Source organism: Heliconius melpomene, chromosome 20 (assembly GCF_056956725.1).
Source record: "Heliconius melpomene rosina isolate 202511_hmr_F chromosome 20, ASM5695672v1, whole genome shotgun sequence".
In the NCBI taxonomy this organism is placed as follows: Eukaryota; Metazoa; Arthropoda; class Insecta; order Lepidoptera; family Nymphalidae; genus Heliconius; species Heliconius melpomene.
Genome location: NC_140408.1, coordinates 8,927,608 through 8,951,972, shown reverse-complemented (window position 1 = coordinate 8,951,972; position 24,365 = coordinate 8,927,608). Strand labels below are relative to the sequence as shown.

General features: G+C 34.8%; 2 protein-coding genes across 2 annotated transcripts; one reads left to right on the top strand and one right to left on the bottom strand.

Moving 5' to 3' along the window:
• Positions 1–364: 364 nt before the first annotated feature.
• On the top strand, positions 365–16,485 carry Mi-2 (chromodomain-helicase-DNA-binding protein Mi-2 homolog). Its single transcript, XM_085204374.1, has 20 exons — positions 365–545; positions 969–1,039; positions 1,344–1,466; positions 3,025–3,160; positions 5,064–5,209; positions 5,658–5,846; positions 6,308–6,493; positions 6,886–7,029; positions 7,366–7,491; positions 8,044–8,219; positions 8,481–8,604; positions 8,751–8,900; positions 9,120–9,292; positions 9,972–10,146; positions 10,264–13,701; positions 13,859–14,053; positions 14,394–14,556; positions 15,420–15,559; positions 15,733–15,786; positions 16,213–16,485. The coding sequence occupies exons 1-19, from the start codon at positions 509–511 to the stop codon at positions 15,739–15,741; spliced, it is 5,901 nt and encodes a 1,966-aa protein (XP_085060500.1). The 5' UTR covers positions 365–508; the 3' UTR covers positions 15,742–15,786; positions 16,213–16,485.
• Positions 16,210–22,288, bottom strand: hd (humpty dumpty). Its single transcript, XM_085204375.1, has 10 exons — positions 22,058–22,288; positions 21,771–21,889; positions 21,452–21,650; positions 20,832–20,965; positions 19,526–19,751; positions 18,998–19,145; positions 18,515–18,726; positions 17,851–18,054; positions 17,507–17,702; positions 16,210–16,869 (listed from the first exon to the last, which is right to left on the bottom strand). The coding sequence occupies exons 1-10, from the start codon at positions 22,136–22,138 to the stop codon at positions 16,691–16,693; spliced, it is 1,698 nt and encodes a 565-aa protein (XP_085060501.1). The 5' UTR covers positions 22,139–22,288; the 3' UTR covers positions 16,210–16,690.
• Positions 22,289–24,365: the final 2,077 nt, after the last annotated feature.

The window sequence follows — 24,365 nt, the reverse complement described above, 5'->3', positions numbered from 1 at the left end:
TAAAGTCTATGCAAAGATTGCTGTAGTACTAAATTTACATAAAACAAAAGAATCCGACGAATTGAGAACCTCTTTCTTTTGGAAAATCGGTTAAAAAAACATAATAGTCTGTAATAAGATTCCATATTATCATAATTTATTTAAAATAATGATAATATTGAATTAAAAAAGTTTGCTTATTCCTTGAATAATATCTACTATCCGAAAAACTATCGATAAGAACACTTTCTAAGAACATTTAGCATACTATAAATTTTATTTTTTTGGGGCGTGGACTAATGATTTTTACAACTGACCACCCAATTTCTTTTTTTTTGTCTTTTATCTGTGTTATTGGGTAAGAAAGAGATAGGAACTGCGCCTATCACTTTTGCACACTAGTTCTTCGTAGTGACGGCGGCATCAATTTCTGAATTAATTACCATTTGTCGCAAAAACTGCGCGTCCTTTACCTTTTCTAGACTAAAATCTTTCAATTGTCTTTAGGTTGTGACAAATCGTTATCTAAATGGCATCTGATGATGAAGTAGATGGATCTTTCGCAGGTAAAGGTTCAATTTAATTCCTAGCATGTCATAGGTAAGCCGCGAATAGCGGTATCATATGTTTACTTGCGGTAAGCAATTAAAATTTTGAAAAAATTCGGCATTCATAGTGAAATGTATTTATTTTATAATCATACAAATCGAAGTGTTATATAGTGTTGTGATAATAAGTGTTATATTTGTGCATTTGTTATGGTTTAGTTATAAATATTTTTATGTGGCAGTTTGTGACAGAAAAGAACATGCATTATCCCCTCATTACTACTTAACAAAATGGACGCCGCCAAACAAAGGGATTAGTGACCTTATAGCTTGGAGTGCGCGTGTAATGCAAAAACTGATGATCCTCATGTGCTTGATAAGGAGTGCAGGTGGAAAGCATGCTGACTGGTTTGGCCACTTTAATGTAAATAATTCTTGCAGGTGACGAGGACGTGGAGGAAGGTGAGGGTCAAAATGATAACTCAGGAGAAAGTGATGAAGCCCCACCAAAAGTAAGCATAACGTGCAAAAATATTTTTTTCATATATTTTTTAAAGTATAGTATTTAATATTTAACATATATTTATAAACAGGTACTTATTTACTTTCAAAATAATTGAAATAAAGAACCATTCAAATTTTCATCAAAAATCTTTTCATGCTAAGAATTTTATAAACTGAATATCAACTTGCAACTTGGTTTTGTTTAGAATTAGAAATTTTACACATAATAATAATAAATAAAACTTTGTTTTATTATAATCAAAATTTTATTACTACTAACAAAATTTTTTTCTGACATATTCTTTTTTATAGGAGGATGATGATTATTCTCCAGAAGATGCAAGAAAGAAAAAGAAAGGAAAGAAAAGAAAAGCTAGAGGAGAAGAAAAGAAAGGAAGAAAGAAAAAGAAGAAGCGCAAAAATGAAAGTGAAGAGGTAAACAAACATTTTTTTATATTTTCATTGACCTAACTAAATTTTTTCTAGTTCTACTAATTGCAAAAAAACATGATGGTAGATATGATCCTCACTTGAAAACTGAATTATCAACATTTATAAGAGATAAAATATGGTATTGAGTTCAGCCATTTACATCTTTAATTCAAATAGAAAATACTAATTGTAGTGCCATACTAAATTCTCTCTGACTCCATATATCATCTGTGTGGGATAATGTGTGAAGCTCAAAAACAATAAAAAAAAATTGTAAAGATTCTATCATAGATTCCCACAAGCTGCCAATTTTTTACTTATGCCACTTTAATATTGATTATTAGCAACTTCTTATTAACAACCTTGTGTTTGTTAAAGATGAAACAATCCATATAACTAAAATAATAAACTAGACACAATACTTTTTAAAGAGTTACCTATAACAAAATGATATTATATTTTTTTAAGCTAAGAGATTGATATTTCAATTTACACTTTGATAATTAATAGTAATTATCAATGTTAATTATTTTACCTTAAAATTTTAGTTTCATAGTGTGTAATTTTCTTTATATTAAAATTGCATATACATTATATATATTAATTTATTCAAGCTAGACTATTGCAGAAACAAAAATATTTAAGGCCAAAATCCCTTGAGAAGAAATTAAACCCACAACTATCCCTAATTTCTCTAAATTCCTTTTCTATGAAGATTGACACTGTATAGCAGAGGTCGCCAGGGAAAATGTGGTGTTAAGACACTATTGTCTACTTTACGCCCAAATTTGAAAGACTCCATTATTTTGTATGTAAATTCGACACATTATAGTTTGAGTAGAGGAACATAATGCCACATTCTGTCTATGAGAGCAGAGAAATAAAAATAATTCAATTGCTCTAGTTTGGGTGAAACCTTCAACCATAATATTTAAAGTCTGACAATCTATCAGTTAATAATAAAACTTGAGTAATAATTAAAATAATTAATTAGTAATATTAATTCCTATATTTCTTAATAAAGTTATAAGTAAATTGACGCCGTAGTGGTACAGGGGCATAAGGCGACGATTGTGGGTTCGATTCGTACTTAAGGATTGAAATATTACATAATTTAATATCTTCGCTTTAAAAATGAACCAAAGCGCGGCGTTGAGTTCCGCCACTCAATACGCAATGCTTCACAAATTCGGCGGAAAGTGGAAAACAGAAATGTTTTAAAGGGAACAGAGTGTCCTAACACTAGGTTCCTAGGACCCCTCTGCTTATTTTCTCTGCTCCCTCTAGAATAGACACCCTGGTAATGATAATATTGAAGATTCCAGTGAAAATCTTATAAAAATTGGTTGAACTATTCCAGAGACTAGAGTAGACAGACAGATAAATTTTCACTATGTGTAATTATGTTAATTTTCATTAATAATTTATGTTTATTTTTATTCTGTAATAACTATAATTATGTACTTGAAAAAATCCGTTAATTTGAAATCAGATTCAGAGGCATTCATTTTATTTATATGTATAGACAATTTCATTGGTAACATAAAAATTTACAATCCAGGACGACGATTTTGGTCTGGAAATCGAAGCGGAGGGTGACAGCGACTACGCACTGAGCGCGGTATCCTCCAGCAAGAAGTCGCGTAAGGGGCGCGGCAGTAAACACAATACTCCCGTAGCTTCCGATTCGGGATCTGGTAAGTTTGGAAGGAACTTTTTATAGCTTTTCGCTATATTTCTCACTAGCGGCCCACTCGCGGCTTCGCCCGCATTCCACCTATAATTCTTTTATTTTTCTGCATTTGCAAATAGATTGATTGTATAATATATATATTCAATCATTTTTCATAATTTTTGAGAAAATGCAAGCACTACGTGGCTGCATGAGAGGATGTTATCAGTAGCAAGGGTGCCCCCCGCGGGACTCGAGCTTAGACTTACGGCCGTAAACAGAGCGTTGAATTATGTTAATTTTACATTTTCTCGAAAAATAAACGCCTAATTTACATGCTTTAAAAGCCTAAGTTTATCTTCACAAAATTTTCCTGACGATGGAATAACTTTCGCTCGTAAGTTTCAATATCTTTGTTAAGTAAGAAACGGTGAAATATACGCTTTTTAATTATTTTTTGTACTATTTAAACATTTTTTTAAAAGTCTAAATTTTTAATAAAAGTATGTATTAAATTTGTATTAAAGTAACAGTAACATTATTTATCAATAAGTAATAATCCCGCCACAAATAAACAAATCAATTAATTATATTTTAGATTTAAACTTACCTAGAAGAAAAAAAATTCTTTAAGTAAACATATGACTTGACTTTTATTAACAAAGGTATTAAAGATATATTCCCTAAAAACACTAAAAAGATATAATTTATACAATTCATTTTATTAAAATTAAAATAAATTACTTCATATTTCATTAACATCAATTACTTTATATTTAATTTCATATTTACGTAATTCCCAACATTTTTTGACAGAGACATTTTTATTTTGTTACGAGGAATTCGTAACAGGCAAAATTTTTTTATACCTCAAATCAAATTCCTATAAATTTTTGTCACATTATTTAAGTATTATCCTCTTTTTTGAAGAGTTATCTTTACGTATATTATTACTGTGCTATGCTGACCTAGAAATATTATATTGTTAATGTTTTATACTACAAGTAAAGAATAAAATCTGAAAATTATTTATTTTAAAATCAAATCAAATCAGCTTCACGCTGTATCCCGCGCACAGCAAAGTAGGCAGAGGGAACCTAAGACACTCCGTTCCCTACTTTCTGCCGAATTCTGGAGGCATTGTGTGTGTTGAGTGGCAGAACTCAACATCGCACTTTGCCTCGACACCAGAGACGAATATAAACATAAATAAATATTTCACTTCCTCGAGTGGGGATCGAACCCACAACCGTCGCGTCACACCCGCTGTGCCACGACGGTCTCTTTAAAGACAAAAATCTTTATTGGACTTATCATTGTCAATCTAGATACATATAAAATTTAATTATAGCTTATTGGCTAATCGTCAATGGATAGAAATTGAAGAAAAAAAAAAAAGAAAATTGGACTTATCATTTAACTTAATTGCATATTTATTAAGTTTCTACGGTACTTTCGGTGCCCAAGTCCACTTCCAACCAACCAAGTGGTTGGTTCTCTTTTAGTGTTCCGTACCTATAAAGGAAAAGAGGAACCCGTATAAGATCACTTTGTTGTCAGTCCGTCCGTCGTCTATCTGGCTATCTGTCTGCTTATTTGTCAAGAGCCTTTTTCTTGATTCTCAAGAAAAAGGGAGATATCGATTTGGAGATATCGATTTTAAATTCAAAACATATACACAGGCCTATGGTCCCTTGATCCATTCCGGTTGATATAGAATTATGAAATTATGTTTTTTAAAATAATAGTCTTAAAAGGGGGTAAAATTTGGTATTGAAGCTGGTAGTTCAAGTGAGGTATCAAACGAAAGAGCTCTAGCTAATAAGGTAAGCTTGAATTTCAATTCAATTTCGAAACCTCCTTTTGTAAGAAACGGTTTAGTTTATTAAGTTATATAATTGTGTTAATTTTTATATTTTTACCTGCAGGTATGCCCACAGTGGAAGAAGTGTGTTCGTCATTTGGTCTCACTGACGTCGACGTTCAGTATTCTGACGCTGATCTCGAGAACTTGACAAGTTACAAGCTTTTCCAGCAACATGTACGCCCACTCATTGTAAAGGAAAATCCTAAGGTATAATTTATAATTAAATTAATTAAGTAAATTTGGGGCCGTCGTGGCGCAGTAGGAGAGCATCTGACTGTAAAATTGTCAATTTTGACAAGCCTATTATATTTTATTTTATTTACACAAATTAAATTAAATATCCCGGAGGATATGAATTATTTCCCTTTCCTCGCTATGGTAAGAAGATGCATCGCGTCGCTGAATTCCGGCTAAACACGCAAACAAAATAAAAACGAAATAAACTTTATAATATTAAGTAATCCGAGTAAAAGAACATTTATTTAGCCAAGTAAAACAAACAGCCTTAGTAATTTATATTGTAATAATATATTGTATTATATTATATTGTAATGTTATAGCATCGGCATAAAATAAGCAACCTCCTTTTTTTTTAAAGTTAGTTAAAAAAGTAAATAAATTTACATACATGATAATTAAATGAATTAAATGTTAGGTACCAGTATCAAAACTAATGATGCTCGTAGCTGCCAAATGGCGGCTTTTCTGTGAGACAAACCCGCACCTGGACGGCAGTAGTGGTGCGGCTGGAAACCAAAACATGGGGTCAGAGGATAACACTAACACATCCAACGCATCTGATTATGTGCCCAAACGCCCTGGGCGTACACCCAAAGAGAATAAGGTAAATTTAGTTAAATAACTTATTACATATACTAGTATGCAGGCAGCAATTTCAATTCGTGGAGTGGGAATCAAACCCATATACACTCAACCCACATCTGTTAACCATAGAAATACTAATATGATTATAATATAAGCCGCTTTAGTGAAATACATTTAATTAATTTTAATTTATGTACCTATATTATATTATATTTACACAGGTAAAGTTGTTTGTATAAAAATATGAAGTTCAAGTATGGTGGTGTATGGTACTGCGTTCAATTCCTACTCGAGGGAATTCTTTTTTATTATTTTAATTACTTCGCTCTTTTAAGTAATAAGATAAAGCGCAGCTTTGAGTTTCGTCATTCAACATTCGGGATATTTCCGAAAGTTTAGTGAAGGGTCTTAGTTCAAAGTTCTCTCTGCTCACGGGCATGCATGCGGGGTAGCATGAAGCTTAAATCTATCTTTTAACAGATAGAAGACTCAATAGACGAGCCGGAAGAGGAAGAAGACGATGGTATCAGTGACGAGGGTACACCAGCACCTCGTAAACGAGGTCGCAAGCCCAAACATCCAGGAGCTCCGCGCGGAAAGCCGGGTCGCAAACCAAAGGTGCCGACGTTGAAGATCAAGTTTAGTAAACGTAAACGGACAAGCAGTGTGAGTAAAAATATGTTAATTGTAAAAGAATGCAATTTTCGTACTTTATTAAAAAAAATGGTACCTTGGCAAAAAAGTCTGAAAAAAATAAAATAACACAAATTGTATTTGTTATTTGAAAATATGATAAGTTTACAACTCCATAAGTGCATTTTAAAGATTATAAACAGCAAACACCGCTCCATAATTTTATTTTTAATTTATTAAGTTTACAAAAATGAAGCTAAAAAAAATGTTGAATACAATATAATAAAAACGTGTAAATGTAAACATTTACACTCAGGCCATCTGCTTATAGTCTTGCCACTGATCGCAGATTTAAATCCTAAAAAAAAAAAAATTTTTTTTTGAAACACCTGAAATATTTTTTTACAAATAAATTTTGATTATAGGAGGAAGATCAAGAAGGTAGCGCGGGTGCAAACACAGATTCTGATGCGGAGTTTGAACAGATGTTGGCTGAAGCGGAACCTAAACCTACCACCAGCAATGCCGATGAGACTGCACAGCAAAAGGAAGAGGATCCTAATCTTCCTGTAAGGATAGATGATCTATTTTTCATATAAAACTCGAAATCAATATTGTTACGCCCGAGCCCAGTCGTGGCGCAGGTGTGCGACTGTAAACGCGGCAAGTTGTGTGTTCAATTCTCACTCTAGGAAATGTTTTTTTTTGTATTTGGCGAAATGTGGGGAACGGCAATGTCTTAATCTGAACGGAGGTTTGTTTGATTGGAGGACATTAGGTTCCCAGGCTGCCTACTTTGCTGTGCGCGGGAAACAGCTTGAAGTTAAATTCAATAATTTAAAATTCTTTGTCAGTACAGTCAGTCAGTTTAGAATTTCTAATTGATCATGTTAAAAATATAACAGCAACAGCCAAAGAAGAAAGCTAAAACAAAAATCGGAAATAAGAGCAAGAAGAAGAAGAAAATGCGGACAACCAACAAATTCCCTGATGGTGCTGAAGGTGAACAGGAACATCAGGACTATTGTGAGGTGAGATATTTGCATTTATGTCCCATCCCATCCCATTTATAACCCATGTGATCCATATTTCGTTAAGATAGATTTCATTGTTCTTCATTTTTGGTCATACTTAAAAGTGCTATTGTTGGCTGAACATATGCCTCATCGTGTTGCTGTTTGTTTTGTCAATACTTATTAATTTAGATTTAAACCTTCCTTCAATTAGTTATAGAAACTGTAAATGTAAATACCATTAGTTATATTTATACATGAAATATTTTAATTTCTCTGTTCTGGTAAGACATCAAAGCAAGGCAATGAGAGATTGATTTCACTTAACAGTCAAAGTCTTAAATTCGGGTGTAAAGGGGGAAGTGGACTATCTTGAGTCTTCACACTGGATTCTCTCTAAACAGAGAGAAATTTAATTCCATTCATGTTGACTAACCCTTAAAACATATGGGGGTTACATTGTGAGGATGAAAAAAAACAAATGTCAATAATGCAATTAATATCATTATTTATACAGAAATAATCCAGTCCAGTCTAGTCTTATACCACTTAATTAATTTGTATTCATAGGTGTGCCAACAAGGAGGTGAAATTATCCTATGTGACACTTGCCCCAGAGCTTACCATTTGGTATGCTTGGATCCCGACTTGGAAGAGACTCCGGAAGGCAGGTGGTCATGTCCCCACTGTGAGACTGAGGGTAATCAGGACCAGGAGGAGGATGATGAGCATCAGGAGTTCTGCAGGTTAATTTACAAACAGTGATATCAGTGTTTTTTAAAAATATTTTTCATAGGTGCTACAGTTGGTGTTAAACACTTAGTTAAATATTGTTTATGATAATTTAAGGTGTTTCTTTATCAGTTATTTTTGTTAATAGTTTTATTTTCTTTGTTTTTATACATATTTACTTTGATTTATAAAACCATACTTATTATTTTTTTTATCATGCATTATGTTATAACTCCGACATATTTGTTTTGGTTAATATGAGTTTTCGTTAACAGGATTTGTAAAGATGGCGGAGAGTTGCTCTGTTGTGATTCTTGTCCGTCTGCTTACCATCGTTTCTGTTTAAATCCACCGCTGGAGGAGGTGCCTGATGGAGAATGGAAATGTCCAAGATGTAGTGTGAGTTTTTGTTTAGTTCTATTTTTTATTTGAAAATTATATTTCAAATTTGATAATTAATGTTTCTTTGTTATAAAAATATATTCTTACTGTAGATTATGATTTTCTATAAATCTTATTGTATTATATTGTAATTTTAATTCTAGTGTCCACCACTAGAAGGCAAAGTATCGAAAATTTTGACTTGGCGTTGGAAGGAGATGTCGGCAAAATCAAAGACACCACGGACCAGGGAGTTCTTTGTCAAGTGGCATGAGAGATCCTATTGGCATTGCAGCTGGATTTCTGAGATACAGGTATGATAGTGATTAAAAAAATTATATATTTTTATTTTATATATTTTGTAGCTTATACATTATTATCTTGTGTGTACAACTATTACTACAAGGAAGAGAAATATATATATTAATAGAATTTAAATAAATTAGAAAGCCTTGAGCTTTTGTCATAGATAAATATTTAATGCAAGGAGATAATCGTTTTATGAATAAATACTAAAAACTTTATATTTACAGTTGGATGTATTCCATCCACTGATGTATCGCTACTACATGCGTAAATCGGACCCAGAAGAGCCGCCCAAGCTTGAAGAGCCACTCGAAGAACGTGAAAGTCGTAAACGTATAAAACACAAGCAAAACCAGGGGCAAGATTCTGATGAGAAAATGTTGGAAGAGAAGTATTACAGGTTAGTTTTGTTGGTTGTACAGCGTCTGTTTACAGAAACGCGACTATTGTGGGGTCGATCGATTTCTACTTGAGAGTTCCGTATCTCGAAAGAAAAACATAAAACCCTTATAGGAGCTTAATTGCATGTCTGTCAAGATCATTTATCTTAAGACCGTGTGGAAGTATTAAGCTGAAATTAATATAAAAAATCAAGGCCTATGACTCCTTATATCATTGAGAAAATTAAGCTTCTAAGTCAACGTCTTATCTTTAATCAAAAGATAAGAGTATTTATGCATCCATTCTGAATGAAATTGGCCCAGTAATGATTTTTTTTTAAATTATTTTATAATAATAATTAGCCTATAAGGCATTTTCTGTGGACCTACAATTATGAAATTTAGCACAAAGTGAGAATAATAAAGCAACAACTAAGGAAAAAATAATTTATAGTTCATTTCATTCAAAATGAGTAAGTGCATATGCCCGCAAACTCAAGACTGTCGACTTTTATAAGTTTTACTTCCCATGGAGTTACATTCCTAAAATTGATACGGAACACTCGGTGGGAGATTGCGAATCGCACTTGACTAGTTTTTAAAAAGAAATAGCGATGTTGAGTTCGCCACTAATTATCACTGAAGGGGAAGCCTTTAGTTATTAATTTATACATATATTATTTATCTTTCTATTTGCAGATATGGTGTTAAACCAGAATGGCTAATCGTGCACAGAGTAATAAACCACAGAACATCCCGTGACGGTACTACATATTATCTAGTGAAGTGGCGCGACTTGTCCTATGACCAGGCTACATGGGAGTCTGAACATGAAGATATAGCTGGTCTTAAATCGGCTATGGAGTATTATCAGGTATTTTATTATCGTAATATCGTAAAAAAAAACATAATTTGGTTTATGGTTTTGTATTATCTATTGAAGATTTCTGATAAATATTTATTAACATGATATTTCTTTACATGATTTCAGGATATGCGTGCCTACATCACCTCTGAAGGAAAAACTAAGGGAACTAAGGGCAAAAAAGCAGGACGTAAAAGTAAGAATAAGGATAACATTGATGACGATGAAAGCAGCAGTGGCTTACAAATTAAGAGCAAAAAGTACAACCCTCCGCCAGATCGTCCCACTACAAATCTTAATAAGAAATATGAAGATCAACCACCATTTGTGTATGAAACTGGCATGCAATTGCATCCATATCAGCTTGAAGGTATAAACTGGCTACGATATTCATGGGGACAAGGAATTGACACTATCCTTGCTGACGAGATGGGTCTCGGCAAAACTATTCAAACTGTAACATTCCTATATTCACTGTTCAAAGAAGGCCATTGTAAAGGCCCTTTCCTAGTATCAGTGCCACTCTCAACTATTATCAACTGGGAAAGAGAATTTGAACTATGGGCTCCAGATTTATATTGCATTACATATGTTGGTGATAAAGACTCCAGAGCTGTTATAAGAGAAAATGAGCTGACGTTTGACGATGGCGGTAACAGAGGCGGGAGACCTTCCAAGATAAAATCTCAAGTCAAATTTAACGTTCTGCTCACGTCGTATGAACTTATTTCCATTGATTCAACCTGCCTTGGTTCCATTGATTGGGCTGTATTGGTTGTGGATGAGGCTCATAGGCTAAAGAGTAATCAGTCCAAATTTTTCAGGCTCTTAGCTGGTTATCACATCAATTATAAACTCCTGTTGACAGGAACTCCTTTACAGAACAATCTAGAAGAATTGTTCCATCTTCTTAACTTCTTGAATAAGGATAAGTTTAATGACCTAGCTGCTTTCCAAAATGAATTTGCTGATGTATCCAAAGAAGAGCAAGTGAAGAGGCTTCATGAAATGCTTGGGCCCCACATGTTGCGGCGTCTCAAAGCTGACGTATTGAAAAACATGCCTGCTAAATCTGAATTCATTGTGCGCGTCGAGTTGTCTCCTATGCAAAAGAAATACTATAAGTACATCTTGACTAGAAATTACGAGGCTTTGAATCCAAAGAGTGGAGGGCAAACTGTTTCCCTACTTAATGTTATGATGGATTTGAAAAAGTGTTGCAACCATCCGTATTTGTTCCCTGTGGCTGCAGAAGAGGCACCACTGGGCCCTCATGGAAACTATGATACTCAAGCGTTAATTAAGGCATCTGGTAAATTAGTCCTTATGTCTAAAATGTTGAAGCAGCTCAAGGAGCAAGGTCACAGAGTGCTAATTTTCTCTCAAATGACAAAAATGTTAGACATCCTTGAGGATTTCTTGGAAGGTGAGGGCTATAAGTATGAGAGAATTGATGGTGGTATTACAGGTACAATCAGACAAGAAGCCATTGATAGATTTAATGCTCCAGGCGCGCAGCAGTTTGTCTTCCTTCTGTCAACAAGGGCTGGTGGTTTAGGTATAAATTTGGCAACAGCTGACACTGTAATCATTTACGATTCAGATTGGAATCCTCATAATGATATCCAGGCCTTCTCCCGAGCGCATCGTATCGGTCAAGCCAATAAAGTTATGATATACCGATTCGTTACTCGTAACAGTGTAGAGGAGAGAGTCACTCAAGTAGCCAAAAGAAAAATGATGTTGACTCACCTGGTGGTACGGCCTGGTATGGGCGGCAAAGGCGCTAACTTCACCAAGCAAGAATTAGATGATATCCTCAGGTTTGGTACAGAAGAACTCTTTAAGGAGGAGGAGGGCAAGGAAGAAGCTATTCACTACGACGATAAAGCCGTTTGCGGGCTACTCGATCGTTCTAAAGAAGGTATTGAACAAAAAGAATCTTGGGCTAACGAATATCTTAGTTCGTTTAAAGTAGCTAACTATTCTACCAAAGAAGGCGACGGCGAGGAAGAAGTCGATACTGAGATTATTAAACAGGAAGCCGAAAATACAGATCCTGCCTATTGGATTAAACTGCTCAGGCATCATTATGAACAGCATCAAGAAGATCAAGCGCGAACGCTTGGTAAGGGTAAGAGAGTACGCAAGCAAGTCAACTATAACGACGGTAGTGTTGCCCAGACGGAAAACAGAGAGGACTCCACGTGGCAAGAAAATGGCTCAGATTATAATACCGACTTCTCTCAAGGAAGCGAAGATGACAAAGAGGATGACGATTTTGATGAGAAGAATGACAATGGTGATTTACTCAGTCGCCGCAGCAAGAGACGCCTGGAGAGGCGAGAGGAAAGGGATAGGCCCCTGCCACCATTACTTGCTCGCGTCGGGGGCAACATGGAGGTGCTTGGATTTAATGCCCGACAGAGGAAGTCATTTCTTAACGCCATCATGCGATATGGCATGCCGCCACAGGATGCATTTAACTCACAGTGGTTAGTAAGAGATCTCAGAGGAAAATCAGAACGTAACTTCAAAGCGTACGTGTCTCTGTTCATGCGACACTTGTGTGAGCCTGGTGCAGATAATGCTGAAACGTTTGCTGACGGCGTTCCCCGAGAAGGTCTATCGAGGCAGCATGTTCTCACGAGGATTGGCGTTATGAGTCTTATTAGAAAGAAAGTGCAAGAGTTCGAACATATCAACGGATATTACAGTATGCCTGAACTTATTCGCAAGCCAGTGGAACCAGTGAAAATCGCAGGCGCTGAGAGTGCCGCGCCCAGTCCGGCTCCCTCAACGGCCACACCCATCACCTCCGCCGCGCCCTCTCCCGCGCCCACACAACTCACGCAGGCCTCGGGACAGGCGCCTACACCCGGCGGCTCCGAGAAAGACGATAAAGAAGAAACTAAAGATGAGAAATCTGACTCCAAAGACACCAAGGACAAAGAAGAACCGATGGACACTAGCGACATTAAAGAAGAAAAAGATAAGGATGACAAGGACTTAGCGAAAGATATCAAAGAGGAAGTCAAAGACGAACGACGAATGTCAGTGGATGAGGAGTCCAAGGAGGACGACAAGTCAGAGAAGAAAGACGACGACAAAGATGACAAAATTAAAGAAGAGGCCAAAGATGACGATAAAAAGGAAGATGCAAAGAGCGATAAGGCCGAGTCAGAGGGCTCCGACAAGTCTAAGGAGCCAAAAGAGGAGAAGAAGGATGAGGACGACGACGATGTGGTGCTGGTGAAGGAGGAGGAGGAGTTGAAGGTGGAGCGCCGCAAGTTCATGTTCAACATCGCGGACGGCGGGTTTACGGAGCTACACACGCTATGGCTGAACGAGGAGCGCGCGGCGGCACCGGGCCGCGAGTACGAGATCTGGCACCGCCGCCACGACTATTGGCTGCTGGCCGGTATCGTCACGCACGGCTATGGCCGCTGGCAGGACATTCAGAACGACCTGCGCTTCGCCATCATCAATGAGCCCTTCAAAATGGACGTCGGCAAGGGCAACTTCCTCGAGATCAAGAACAAATTCTTGGCGAGGCGGTTTAAGGTATTTTTTTTATTTATATCAATTTCCTTTTTTTTGTTTCAATATTTTTTTACCGTCATGACCTATCTCACATAAGAAGGTAGACAGAGATTGCGCTAGGAAGGCAAGGGCGTTTCGTTATATAAAACATATAAAATAATCTAGACGTCATTGACAGTTGTTAGAACAAGCGCTGGTGATCGAGGAGCAGCTGAGGCGCGCGGCGTACCTGAACTTGACGCAGGATCCTAACCACCCCGCCATGTCGCTGAACGCGCGCTTCGCGGAGGTAGAGTGCCTCGCCGAGTCGCACCAGCACCTCAGCAAGGAGTCGCTGGCCGGCAACAAGCCCGCCAATGCGGTATTGCACAAGGTGGGTCGCTTACTGTAGAATTAGCTATAGACGGTTGCAAGATACTAATAACTAATAAAAAAGAATCCTACAATCAATCTACAAGTGTGCATGGCAAGAGTGTCGAAATAGTTGAGATTGCAGTATCTATGGACTGAAATGACTTGTGGAGTGATTTGTACGGTAGATTTTAGTCTTACACATACCGTCAGTGGTGTATTTATAAATTTTATTCAAGAGTCATGATAGAAAACTGCAAATTTCAGATAAATATCAAATCAAAACTTAGAAAGTTATAAATGATATGATAAATGATGACCAATAATTAAAACGTATTATAATTGTTGTCATCCGCTCCCAGGTGCTGAACCAGCTGGAGGAACTGCTGTCGGACATGAAGTCAGACGTGTCGCGGCTGCCGGCCACGCTGGCGCGCATCCCTCCCGTGGCGCAGCGCCTGCAGATGTCCGAGCGGTCTATACTGTCGCGCCTCGCGGCTACCGCCGGGAACCCTGTACCGTCGGGTAACTGATTCATTTTAATGTATTTATATTTTATGTTTGATAGGCCATTGTAAGAGCAATTAAATTGTTAGTTACATAAAAATATCAGTAGTCGTCTGTATATTACCAGCGACTCGCAAGGCAGATTCTGCTGAGGTCTTATAATGAGTTCTTAAGCAATATTAATTTTATCTAATTCCCTTATTATTACGTTTAGGCAGCACTCAATGTTCTAACAATTAGTGCTGCGAACTGTATTTATACTATACTAGCGGACGCGCGCAGCTGCGCTTGCGTATTTAAGGGTGAAATCTAATAACCCATGAAACATGTGTTCAACGAAATATTTTTAAGAGTCTAAATTTCAAAATTTATAAAAATCGGTGGCGATTTAAAGATTTTTCCATACAAACTTTCAACCCCTTATTTGCACCCTTAAGAGGTGAATTCTAGAAAACCATGAAACATATGTTCAATTAAATATTTTTAAGAATCTAAATATGAAATTTTATAAAAATCGGTGGCGATTTAAGAATTTTCCCGTACAAACTTTGAACCCCTATTTCACCCCTTTGTGGTTAAAATTTTTCAAAATCACTTCTTAGTGGATGTCCAGATTACGAAATTAAACTTTTGTCCAAATTTAACGTTTCTACCATCAGCAGTTTCGGCTGTGCGTGCGTCTTACCTCAGTCAGTGAGGACAAGTCCTTTTATATATATAGATTATAAGCATAGATGCAGTCAGGTCACACTACTATGCTTTAAACGACACTAGACCGTCTAGACTACTCCAACTCCAACTTGGTGATTCGTTTTAAATATAAACAAAACATAATGGTTGCAGTTTTTCTAATTTTAAACAAATTAAAATTACATTTGTAGCACAAATGGCGCAGTACCCGGCCGGGTTCGGCGCAAGCGGCGCGCTGCCGGGCTTCTCGCCGGCTGCCGCCGCCGCCAATTTCACCAACTTCCGCCCGCAGTACTCCGTGCCCGGACAGCCCGCCACGCCCTCTTCTAATGTACGTTTTGTTTCAGTTTTATTTTTTATCACAAACATAGGCAGGTGGAACCCCTCAGTAGGTCGAGATCCCATCGCGTAAATCTGCAGGGATCTGTTTGTTTAATTAAAAGTCGACGACGAGTAAATATTTCTTTTACTTTTATCAACTTATGTTTTAATTATTTGTTTCAGAAATCATAAACTTGAGGATAATTAAATGTCGTCAGTACATGGACAAGTATGCAGGTGGATTATAATCATTTTATAAATTCTGTCACTACTTAAACTTATAAAAAAAGTCCCCACAAAAACCCAAAAACTCAAAGTTTTAATTTACATGCTTATTAGATACAAAAAAAAGTTTTTTTTGAAGTTTAGTATGTTTTATTGTGCGAAATATTACCCTCCACGAAATTGTTTATTTGAACATTGAACGTTTAAACACCAGCAGAGAAATATACGATCTATTCACTGTACAAAACGATTACGCCATTGCTCATATAGCATTGCTATATAAATATAATCTACAACATTAATTTTAACTTGTATCATAAAATAAATTTTAAACACCATGCAACATTCATAATATAACATTATATCTCCTTTTCGGTTTTATGCACATAATTGATTTCTGCATTCCTACTAATAACTAATTAATTTACTTTGTTTCAGTTTCAGCATCGCACTTAGAAGAATAATTTAGGTATAAGCTTTCTAAGATTCCTGTTCCACCTTGGGTTTGAAGTGATATAATTAGTGGTTAGTGCGGTTATGTTAGGTAAACATAATATTACGTCATACTAGAGCAGAACTCTCACAATATTATTTATTTCATCCTGATCTGTATGAATCTTGTTTTAACGCGTAAGTGATTGTGGACATATGAAATCTTTATTTTTAATTTACCAAAAATGAAATTGAATAAATCATACAATTACGTAAAAACAATTGTTTTATTTTCACACCAAATAACAGATTACGAATATTTCACGATTGATTTGTCTTTGGAATTGTAATACATAACATTTTTAATTGGATTCAATTATTGTAATGGTAGTCAATATATTATGTATAACTATTTTAGCCAAATGCAATAAAGCAAAGTATTTTCAAGCACAGTTGAATTCTACTAAATAAAAATAATCAAATGTCACCAAGAAAAAGTATCATCTTCTGAGTTGTATTTGACGCTGTCCAAGGACTGTACAATATCAGGTTCATTGGAACAGAATAAATCCAAAACGTTTTTACTAATGCCACAATCTGATAAATTTTCTTTGTTGAATGCCTGCCCGAAATCATTTGCTTCTTTTTCTTTTGATAATTCCTCTGTAATAATATAAAAAAATCTTGTAATATAAATAAATAATTAATATAACAATGTATTAAAATGATGTTTTCTTTTATTAACCTTATCAATTCTAGCTTAGTCTACTTTTCACTAATGCGGTTATTATCGTACAAATTGTTTCTTGTGTAAATTTCTTGTGTATTCCAATAAAGTATTAATTAAAGTATTAATTAAAGTCTTATTTTTATTATGCGCTATTTTATTGCGCGCTATTATTTTTTTTTAATTAGAACTTGCTATTCTAGAATAGTAGTCCTTATGATAAAGAATTTGCCTTCAGGAAGTTATGACTCTTGTATGTGGAGATTTGATAAAACAATAAGACAGACATAATATTCACTACAAATTGTAGGTAATTACTCTGTATATAAATACATATGTAATATTCATTAAATTAGCGATTCATTATACATTTTCGATTTAATCATTAATTACTAAAAACAGAAAAATAAACATAAAAGCTTGTAATATCTCTCTTCCTCGTCCCTTGTCAAGTTTCGGCGTTCAGGCGGAAAAAGAACAATGGAGTACAAAAAGGAAAAAATTACGTTTTCTTTACTTACCCTGCTATATGCGGAATATAGCGTGAAACTAAAAAAGAAAATATTAACTAACCTTGAGCAAGTTTCTTCGCTGCCCAAGTAAATGCCAAGGTAGGTGCGTGATTAGCAAACGTGGCGCTATATTGCGAGGGCGTCGCGTTGGTTCGCAGCGCGTCCGCCACCGCGTGCACCGCCGTCGGGAGGATCGGTCCGCGGAGTTCTATCGAGTAGTACTTGTTGCTTTCCGCGTGGATTATGTTTTCACGCATCTGTAGTAGAGGAGTTTATTGCTAGATTTAATTAAAATTGATCATTGTGTGTATTATTGATACTGTACAATACAATATAGTATGTGTGCGTGTGTGTGTATATATAATGGTGTGGTGTGGGTGTGTGTCTGTGTGCGCTCGTGTGTACCTTTAGCGCGTGCAGCGTGCCGCCCGCGAAGGCAGTGGGCGCGAGCAGAGTGGGCGGCACGGCGGCGCAGGGGCCGGCCGCGCTCACCGCCGAGCGGCAGTTCAGCAGGAAGTTAAAGAGCGCCTGCGCGTCCGCGCCCGTCACCGCCACCAACGACTCGGCCGCACTGTCCACGCTGCTCTCCGACGCCGCTTGCACGCGAGCCTGACCGACATTATGATATTACTCATCCCATTGGGGCATTCTTAACACACAATATCTCTGAAAACTAGGTGGTACTTGTGGAGCAGAGTTTGTTAACACTAATTTCAAATATAATTTTCACAGCAAATAGTAGGGTAGTTGTAGGCAGTAGGCAGAGGGTTAAGTTGTTTCTATTTTGGCCAAATCAATTATTTTTTTTATTTATTTATGTTTTATTTTGCCGCTCATAGGGGGATCCCCAAATTACGTCATATTTTAACTAATTGGATTTAAATAGCAATGTGTAAAAAATTAAGTAGATTTTAACATGTCATTCTAATCCGGCTTAAACCGACCCAACCGAGTATTCGGTTCCAACTAAAAGCTTGGTTGCAGTCGCTCTATTACTCATAGAACATTGCCCTAATAAACCCACAACCGTCATACCAATATGTACCTTCTAAAAAAAATAACCACATACCTGAGCATTACTGATTTTCTTTATTTCCTCATCACCCAAGCCCATTTGCGACAGAATCTGATCAGGATCATCTTCATCACCAGAACAGTTCTGCCCCTTCATGTCATCCATTGTGTCGTAACAACTGTCAAAGGAAGTGTTCTTTCTGTCTTCGTCAGAATTGTTTAATTTCTTTTTAATGTCTGGTCGCAGTGGCATTGTGAATTCCACGTCTAAATTAGAAGTGTAATTTTAGATAATATTTTTATACTGGAATACGATTGATTGATAAAGTTTGTAAATATAAGTGAATTTAGATCAATAGGGAAAAGTTATAGTGTAGTAATAGGTAGTTTATTTTGATTTAAAGTCAAAGTTCATAATTGTTGTATACCTTCTTATAAGGCTTATTTATAAAATATTATGGTAGCTAAGTTATAAACTTTTCAAGATTTTTTTATAAATATATAGTATGTTAAGTACAATAGTAATATGAATTCTCACCCTCCTGTCGCAAAGCGTTTCGAAACCCGCTCGTAGTGGGGGCAATAAACGCGCTAGGCTCTGGCCCGCAAATGCCGGCCGCGTGGAACACGCACGTAAACGTGTTCGCGCACACGTAGAAATACGGGCAGTGGAGAGCACGAAGCAGCTAAAGAGGAGAATGATATTATGTAATTTGATTGTTAAGCAATTATTACATATTTAAAATGATGATCTAAGTTTAGTGTTTGCTAATCTTGAAGAATTCTTGGATGAAGTCTTTTTGTATTTTTTTTTATTATAGGTTCTGGATGATTGTCAATGAATTCAAAAAGCAAAAAAAGTCTATAGGGAAAGTCGGGTAAATGATTCTGTTTTACAATACATAGTATAAGTAATAAATAATACTTAAGGAAGAGTTGCTTGGAAGAGACAATTTTTTTTGATTATTTAAATATTTTTAAACATAAATATATTTTTAAAAATATTCACCCGGTAAGATTACATCAAGGTTATAATAATAAAATAAATAAATAAAAAACAACTTGCCTGAAATAAAGACCTAAAGCTTTCAGTCCATTCTGTAAATAACGCTTGTTTGACTTCTTCATTAGTTGCCATAAAATTTGTTGCCGCTACTTTGCCAGAAGATCTTGGAAATAAGTTAATCCAGGGCAAATGCGGGTGTTGCCAGTATAGGCAAACTTGATGAAAACGAGCTCGGGGAGACGTGTCCAGGGTTGACGTAGAAGAAGTGTCAAGACAACGGACGAAACTGAAAACAAAAAAATCTAGTTTACAGTTTTCTTAATACACCTGAGTAGGTAGAGAAAATAAAGGGTAAGGGGAGTTCTCCACTTTCGGTCTGAAGTCAATACTTTGCATATTAGATGGAGATATACTTGCATAAGAAATAAAAATCATGCCAGTATAGGCAAACCAGATGGGCATGTGCCTACGTAAACCTATCCAGGATTGACAAGGAAAAAGTGTCGAGTGTACTAAACGAATAATAACTAAAAGTTATATAGATAATCTATGTTTATAAATAACTTTCCACCCAAAATAGGGAAAAAAAATATCATTTATTGTTAATGCATATACTATGTTAATGTATAATGTTAATGTATTTACAAACTAACCTTTTATATTACTCTCCTTTTAATGTCAGCAATAAAAATGAAATATTCAAATAAATATAATATTATGTATACAATTATTACATTTAATAGTTAATCCCCCACTACATTCGGCAAAGTTGATTGCAGTGCAAAGGATGTGGCCACACACTCTTGCACCCTCGCAAGTAGTAGTAGCTCAGTCATGTTCACGTTTGATTCGGGCGTAAAAAGTGGAAGTCACCCGAGGTGATCCAAAGTTACATGAGGTGAACCAAAGTGTCTGCCCACACTACCCACCTCACCCAACTTTAAAAGTAGTGTAGTGGGCGCTTAATGATGTATTGGAAGTACTATTGTTCACTTTTTAATATATAACACATAGTATTTTTTTTATATTATGCTATCCTGCATATAGCAGTGGAGGTAGGGGGAACCAAATGTTGGCAGACTATATTTTCCAATTTCCACCCAATTTTTGAGACATTCTGTATTGATTGGTGGAACTTAACAAAATGCTTTATTATCTAGAGTGAAGAAATGAAAATAATTTAATCTTCAGAGTGGGTCCAGCCAACATCTGATGTACGTACAGTCTGACCACTGTCACATTGGCCTCTGTAGATTAATTAAAGTTTACAACTAAGAGAACTTGAGATTTATGTTAGTCTAGATCTCCACTTTTCTTAGTTATAAGTATTAAAGAGTAGTCTTACAATATCCCCACAATAACTTACGCAGTAATGCCTGAAGCTTCTTCACTGGCTTTTAATTTGGAGGACCAAGGGAATGGTTTTGTAGACATTAACCGTAATTTTGTTTTAAGAGCCCAGTCTATTGTGAGGTGTTTAGATTTCTTTTCTATTATTTGCTGAAAGAAGAATAATATTGTTGGTCTTTTTCATTATTTTAAGAGTCAAAGTCAAGGTAAGAACAACATTATATATATATTTTTTTACTTTTAAGTCTTTATTATTCTGAATCAGAACTATTAGTGTTTATTTTAATATTCAATATTTTATTTAAGTTGGGTATTATATATATCTTTTTACTTTTCATAATATGCTACTATTATTCTAAGTAAAGTATATACTTTGATCTAATTAGTCTATGCTTTATCACACACAGCAGGGTAATCAGAAAGAACATAGTGTTTAGACTCTATTCTTTAATTTCTGCCCAAATTTCAGAGATTGCATGTTGATATGCAGAATTCAATCCTGCACTTTGTAATGACTGGGCAGGAAAAAAATATTTATTCCATGAGTACCCACAACAAACAGTTAGATACTAACCCAGGTTGCTACAATGGTCTCTATTAAAATGAAATGTACTTTTTATTATCATCAATACTTACAGTTTCTACTGTATGGTCTGCTGTAAATTTTTGTAATAAATTAGAAAATGTTGACAGTTTTTCTGTATCCACTTCCTGGGCAGGTTTCTCAATTATTTTTGAAGGCATTTTCAATAATGCAAATAATGTTTTGTCATTTGATTCATCCAACTGTGGACTCCCTTGAAGTTTAATTTTTTTATTTTGTTCTTCATTATTTCTTAAAACAAAACATTTCAAATAAATGTTGATGCTGACAAAATATTATTTTAAAATATTACAATATATGTTAGTAACTATTACTATTTATAAAGTCTGTATAATATATGTAATAAAATACTTTGAAAATGGATTTTTTCTCTTGTCACCATTAAGAATTCTTGAAAAATTAAGGTCAATAGTAGGTTTCTGACTAGAAGTTTCTTCGGTTAATGAAGTGGAAGGTTGTCGCATTCTCTCCTGAAAAAATCTGTAGTTATTATCTTAAGTAACATGATTATAAAACACCACTATTTTTTAGGTGTACTTTAAAAGTTGTCATACTTTTATTTACATTATTGAAATAAATTGACGTAAAGCAAAAAAAATATAAATATATTTTATGCTTTTCATAATTATTTAATTTACCTGGAGGGCTTTTTTGCGCTTTTTTAACTTGTGAAGTTGCATTACTTGATTTGGTGTTTTCCATGGCGACGGAGGATCCATTATACTATAATTACTTATTAAAAAGTATTAAAGAACTATAAATATATAAAATGTAATTATTAAAAGACAGATTTCATTGATTTACTTTATTAAACAGTGTTAAGCGCAATGTAAACAACAAATCAAAAAACGTTATTTATGATTTGACATAAGACTGTCTTTGATTTTGTTTTTGGTCTTCGTTTAGTAATTGCTTTGTTGTTATTTATAAAATATACATTTTACCGAAACGTACACAACTACAGTTCGTAATTTTAAGAGATAAGATAAATTATTTTAATAAAACAAAACACATTCAATCGCCTTAACGTTACTTTTATTAAGAAGAATGGAGTGGGTTTACTCTTGGTTCTAGTTTTCTAAAATTTTATTTATTTTCGTATTTTTTTTTAATAGCTTAAATAAAATAAAAAAATAAAAAACGAGATGATATTTCATTACAACGAATAATATTTTAATTATCATTTAAATTTATTTGCTAATCTCGATAGGATTTTGATGAACTTTAGTGTATTAAAGACTAAAATGCATGTCTTTCGTCTCTGTCTTTCTCAAAAACTATATATTTATTATTAAATCTCAGACTATTATAAATCTAATATGAATGATATAGAATATATAAAACCGTTTAACAAAACCAGATGATCTATAGTCTACACTTTAATAAAATAGTAAAAAAAGTGTAATCGTACTTTAAACATATTTACGAAACAAAAGTTTAAACTTTTATTACCGCTCTGTCTACTATACGAGTAGTATAGGCAGGCATAGGCATAGGCAGAGAGAACCTGGAAACTTAGTGTTAATCCTCTCACTCTATTTACAGTTTCCGGCGAATTCTGGAGGCATTGCGTGTTGAGTGTTGAAATTTACCGGCGCGCTTTACCAGAGCCAGGAAATAAAAATGTTGAATATTTTGTTTCCTCGAGTGGCAATCGAACCCACAAAAGGTCGTGATAACAGTCGCACGCTTCTGCCCGTTCACCACAACTATCCTGGGAAACTGGCGTAGACTGAAACAATAATACTTTTACTAAAAATCTCAGGGGGAGAGCAAATATGTTAATTGACTCAAATTCTTGAGTATCATATTACAAAATGTAAAAATTCTTTAAATTGATGAAAAAGCTAGTTAACAATAAAAAGATTTTGACTAAGGACTGCAAAAAATTATTCTCTCTTGTTTAAGTTCACGCTTTATCGTTATCTTTTTTTTACCTCAGAGGAATAGAGTCAGAGAGATCGACAAACGCTACTGTTCTTTCACATTTCTTTGGCCTCGTCGCGTCGTTTCCTATCAACTAGGGCCAGGGGATTCTCAAACTTTCGCCCATAAACTAGCGCCAGGAGATTTATTTGCTTTAATTTTAAACAACTTTTAGGATGACTGGCGGGAGTAAAGACTCACATAAAGTGTAAATAAAGTAAAGGTAAATAAATATAATGTTATATATTTTTCTTAAAAACATTTAATTACGAGTGTTACTACTTTAACGTAGGTGAGCGTGGATTTAGTAAGTACGCATACCGTCTTAACTACATATTAGACTATATACAATAATCCTCAAAATTTTAGCTTTCCTAATTTGATATAATACCCTGGGATCTCAGTTTAATATATTTTTGATAGGCTCATATTTTTCGAGTTTGATATTAAATGTTAAATTTGCTTAGTCTAAATTTATTTTATAAATTGATTTTTTTGCAGATATAGAAGTTGCTATGCTAGTTTAATTCAAGTTTGCAAATTTCATGGTATATACATTTTTATTTGCTTATGTTTTTAAATAATTTAGACATTGTAAGTTTACCTTGAGCCTATTGCGATACTCTTGCAAAACTTATTGCACCTATAACTATTTACAAAGAAAAAAATAGTCTAAAACTTTATTTTACCGCTTAAATAACAATGAAGATAGATAATAATTCTAGAAATTAAGCTTTTCAGAAATCATTGAAGTTCTCGTAAACAGCGGCCCACACTGTTGCTACAACAGTAATGTAAATATAGTATACAATGTTATATAAATAGATTGTAGTGACTTCTATAAAATATCTATGAATCATTTTTACTATAGGAAGATTGTAATGAAATGGCAAAAAAAAAAATTGCTTTATTGTTTGTACGTTTGAAAAAACTTTTTTTAGGGAAAAGTTGACAAATTGTAAATGTTAAAAAGTTTTATCTAATTTTAACAAATAACGACTAGTACATTTATAAATTAGC

Coding starts and splice junctions, on each gene's coding strand:
- Mi-2 (XM_085204374.1), top strand. CDS start 509: ATGGCATCTGATGATGAAGTAGATGGATCTTTCGCAG. Junction 9,293..9,971: donor TTGGAAGAGAAGTATTACAG/GTTAGTTTTGTT, acceptor TTCTATTTGCAG/ATATGGTGTTAAACCAGAAT. Junction 14,054..14,393: donor CCAATGCGGTATTGCACAAG/GTGGGTCGCTTA, acceptor ATCCGCTCCCAG/GTGCTGAACCAGCTGGAGGA.
- hd (XM_085204375.1), bottom strand. CDS start 22,138: ATGGATCCTCCGTCGCCATGGAAAACACCAAATCAAGTAATGCAACTT. Junction 19,752..20,831: donor GAAGCTTCAGGCATTACTGC/GTAAGTTATTGT, acceptor TTTTGTTTTCAG/TTTCGTCCGTTGTCTTGACA. Junction 19,146..19,525: donor GCTTTAGGTCTTTATTTCAG/GCAAGTTGTTTT, acceptor TCTCCTCTTTAG/CTGCTTCGTGCTCTCCACTG.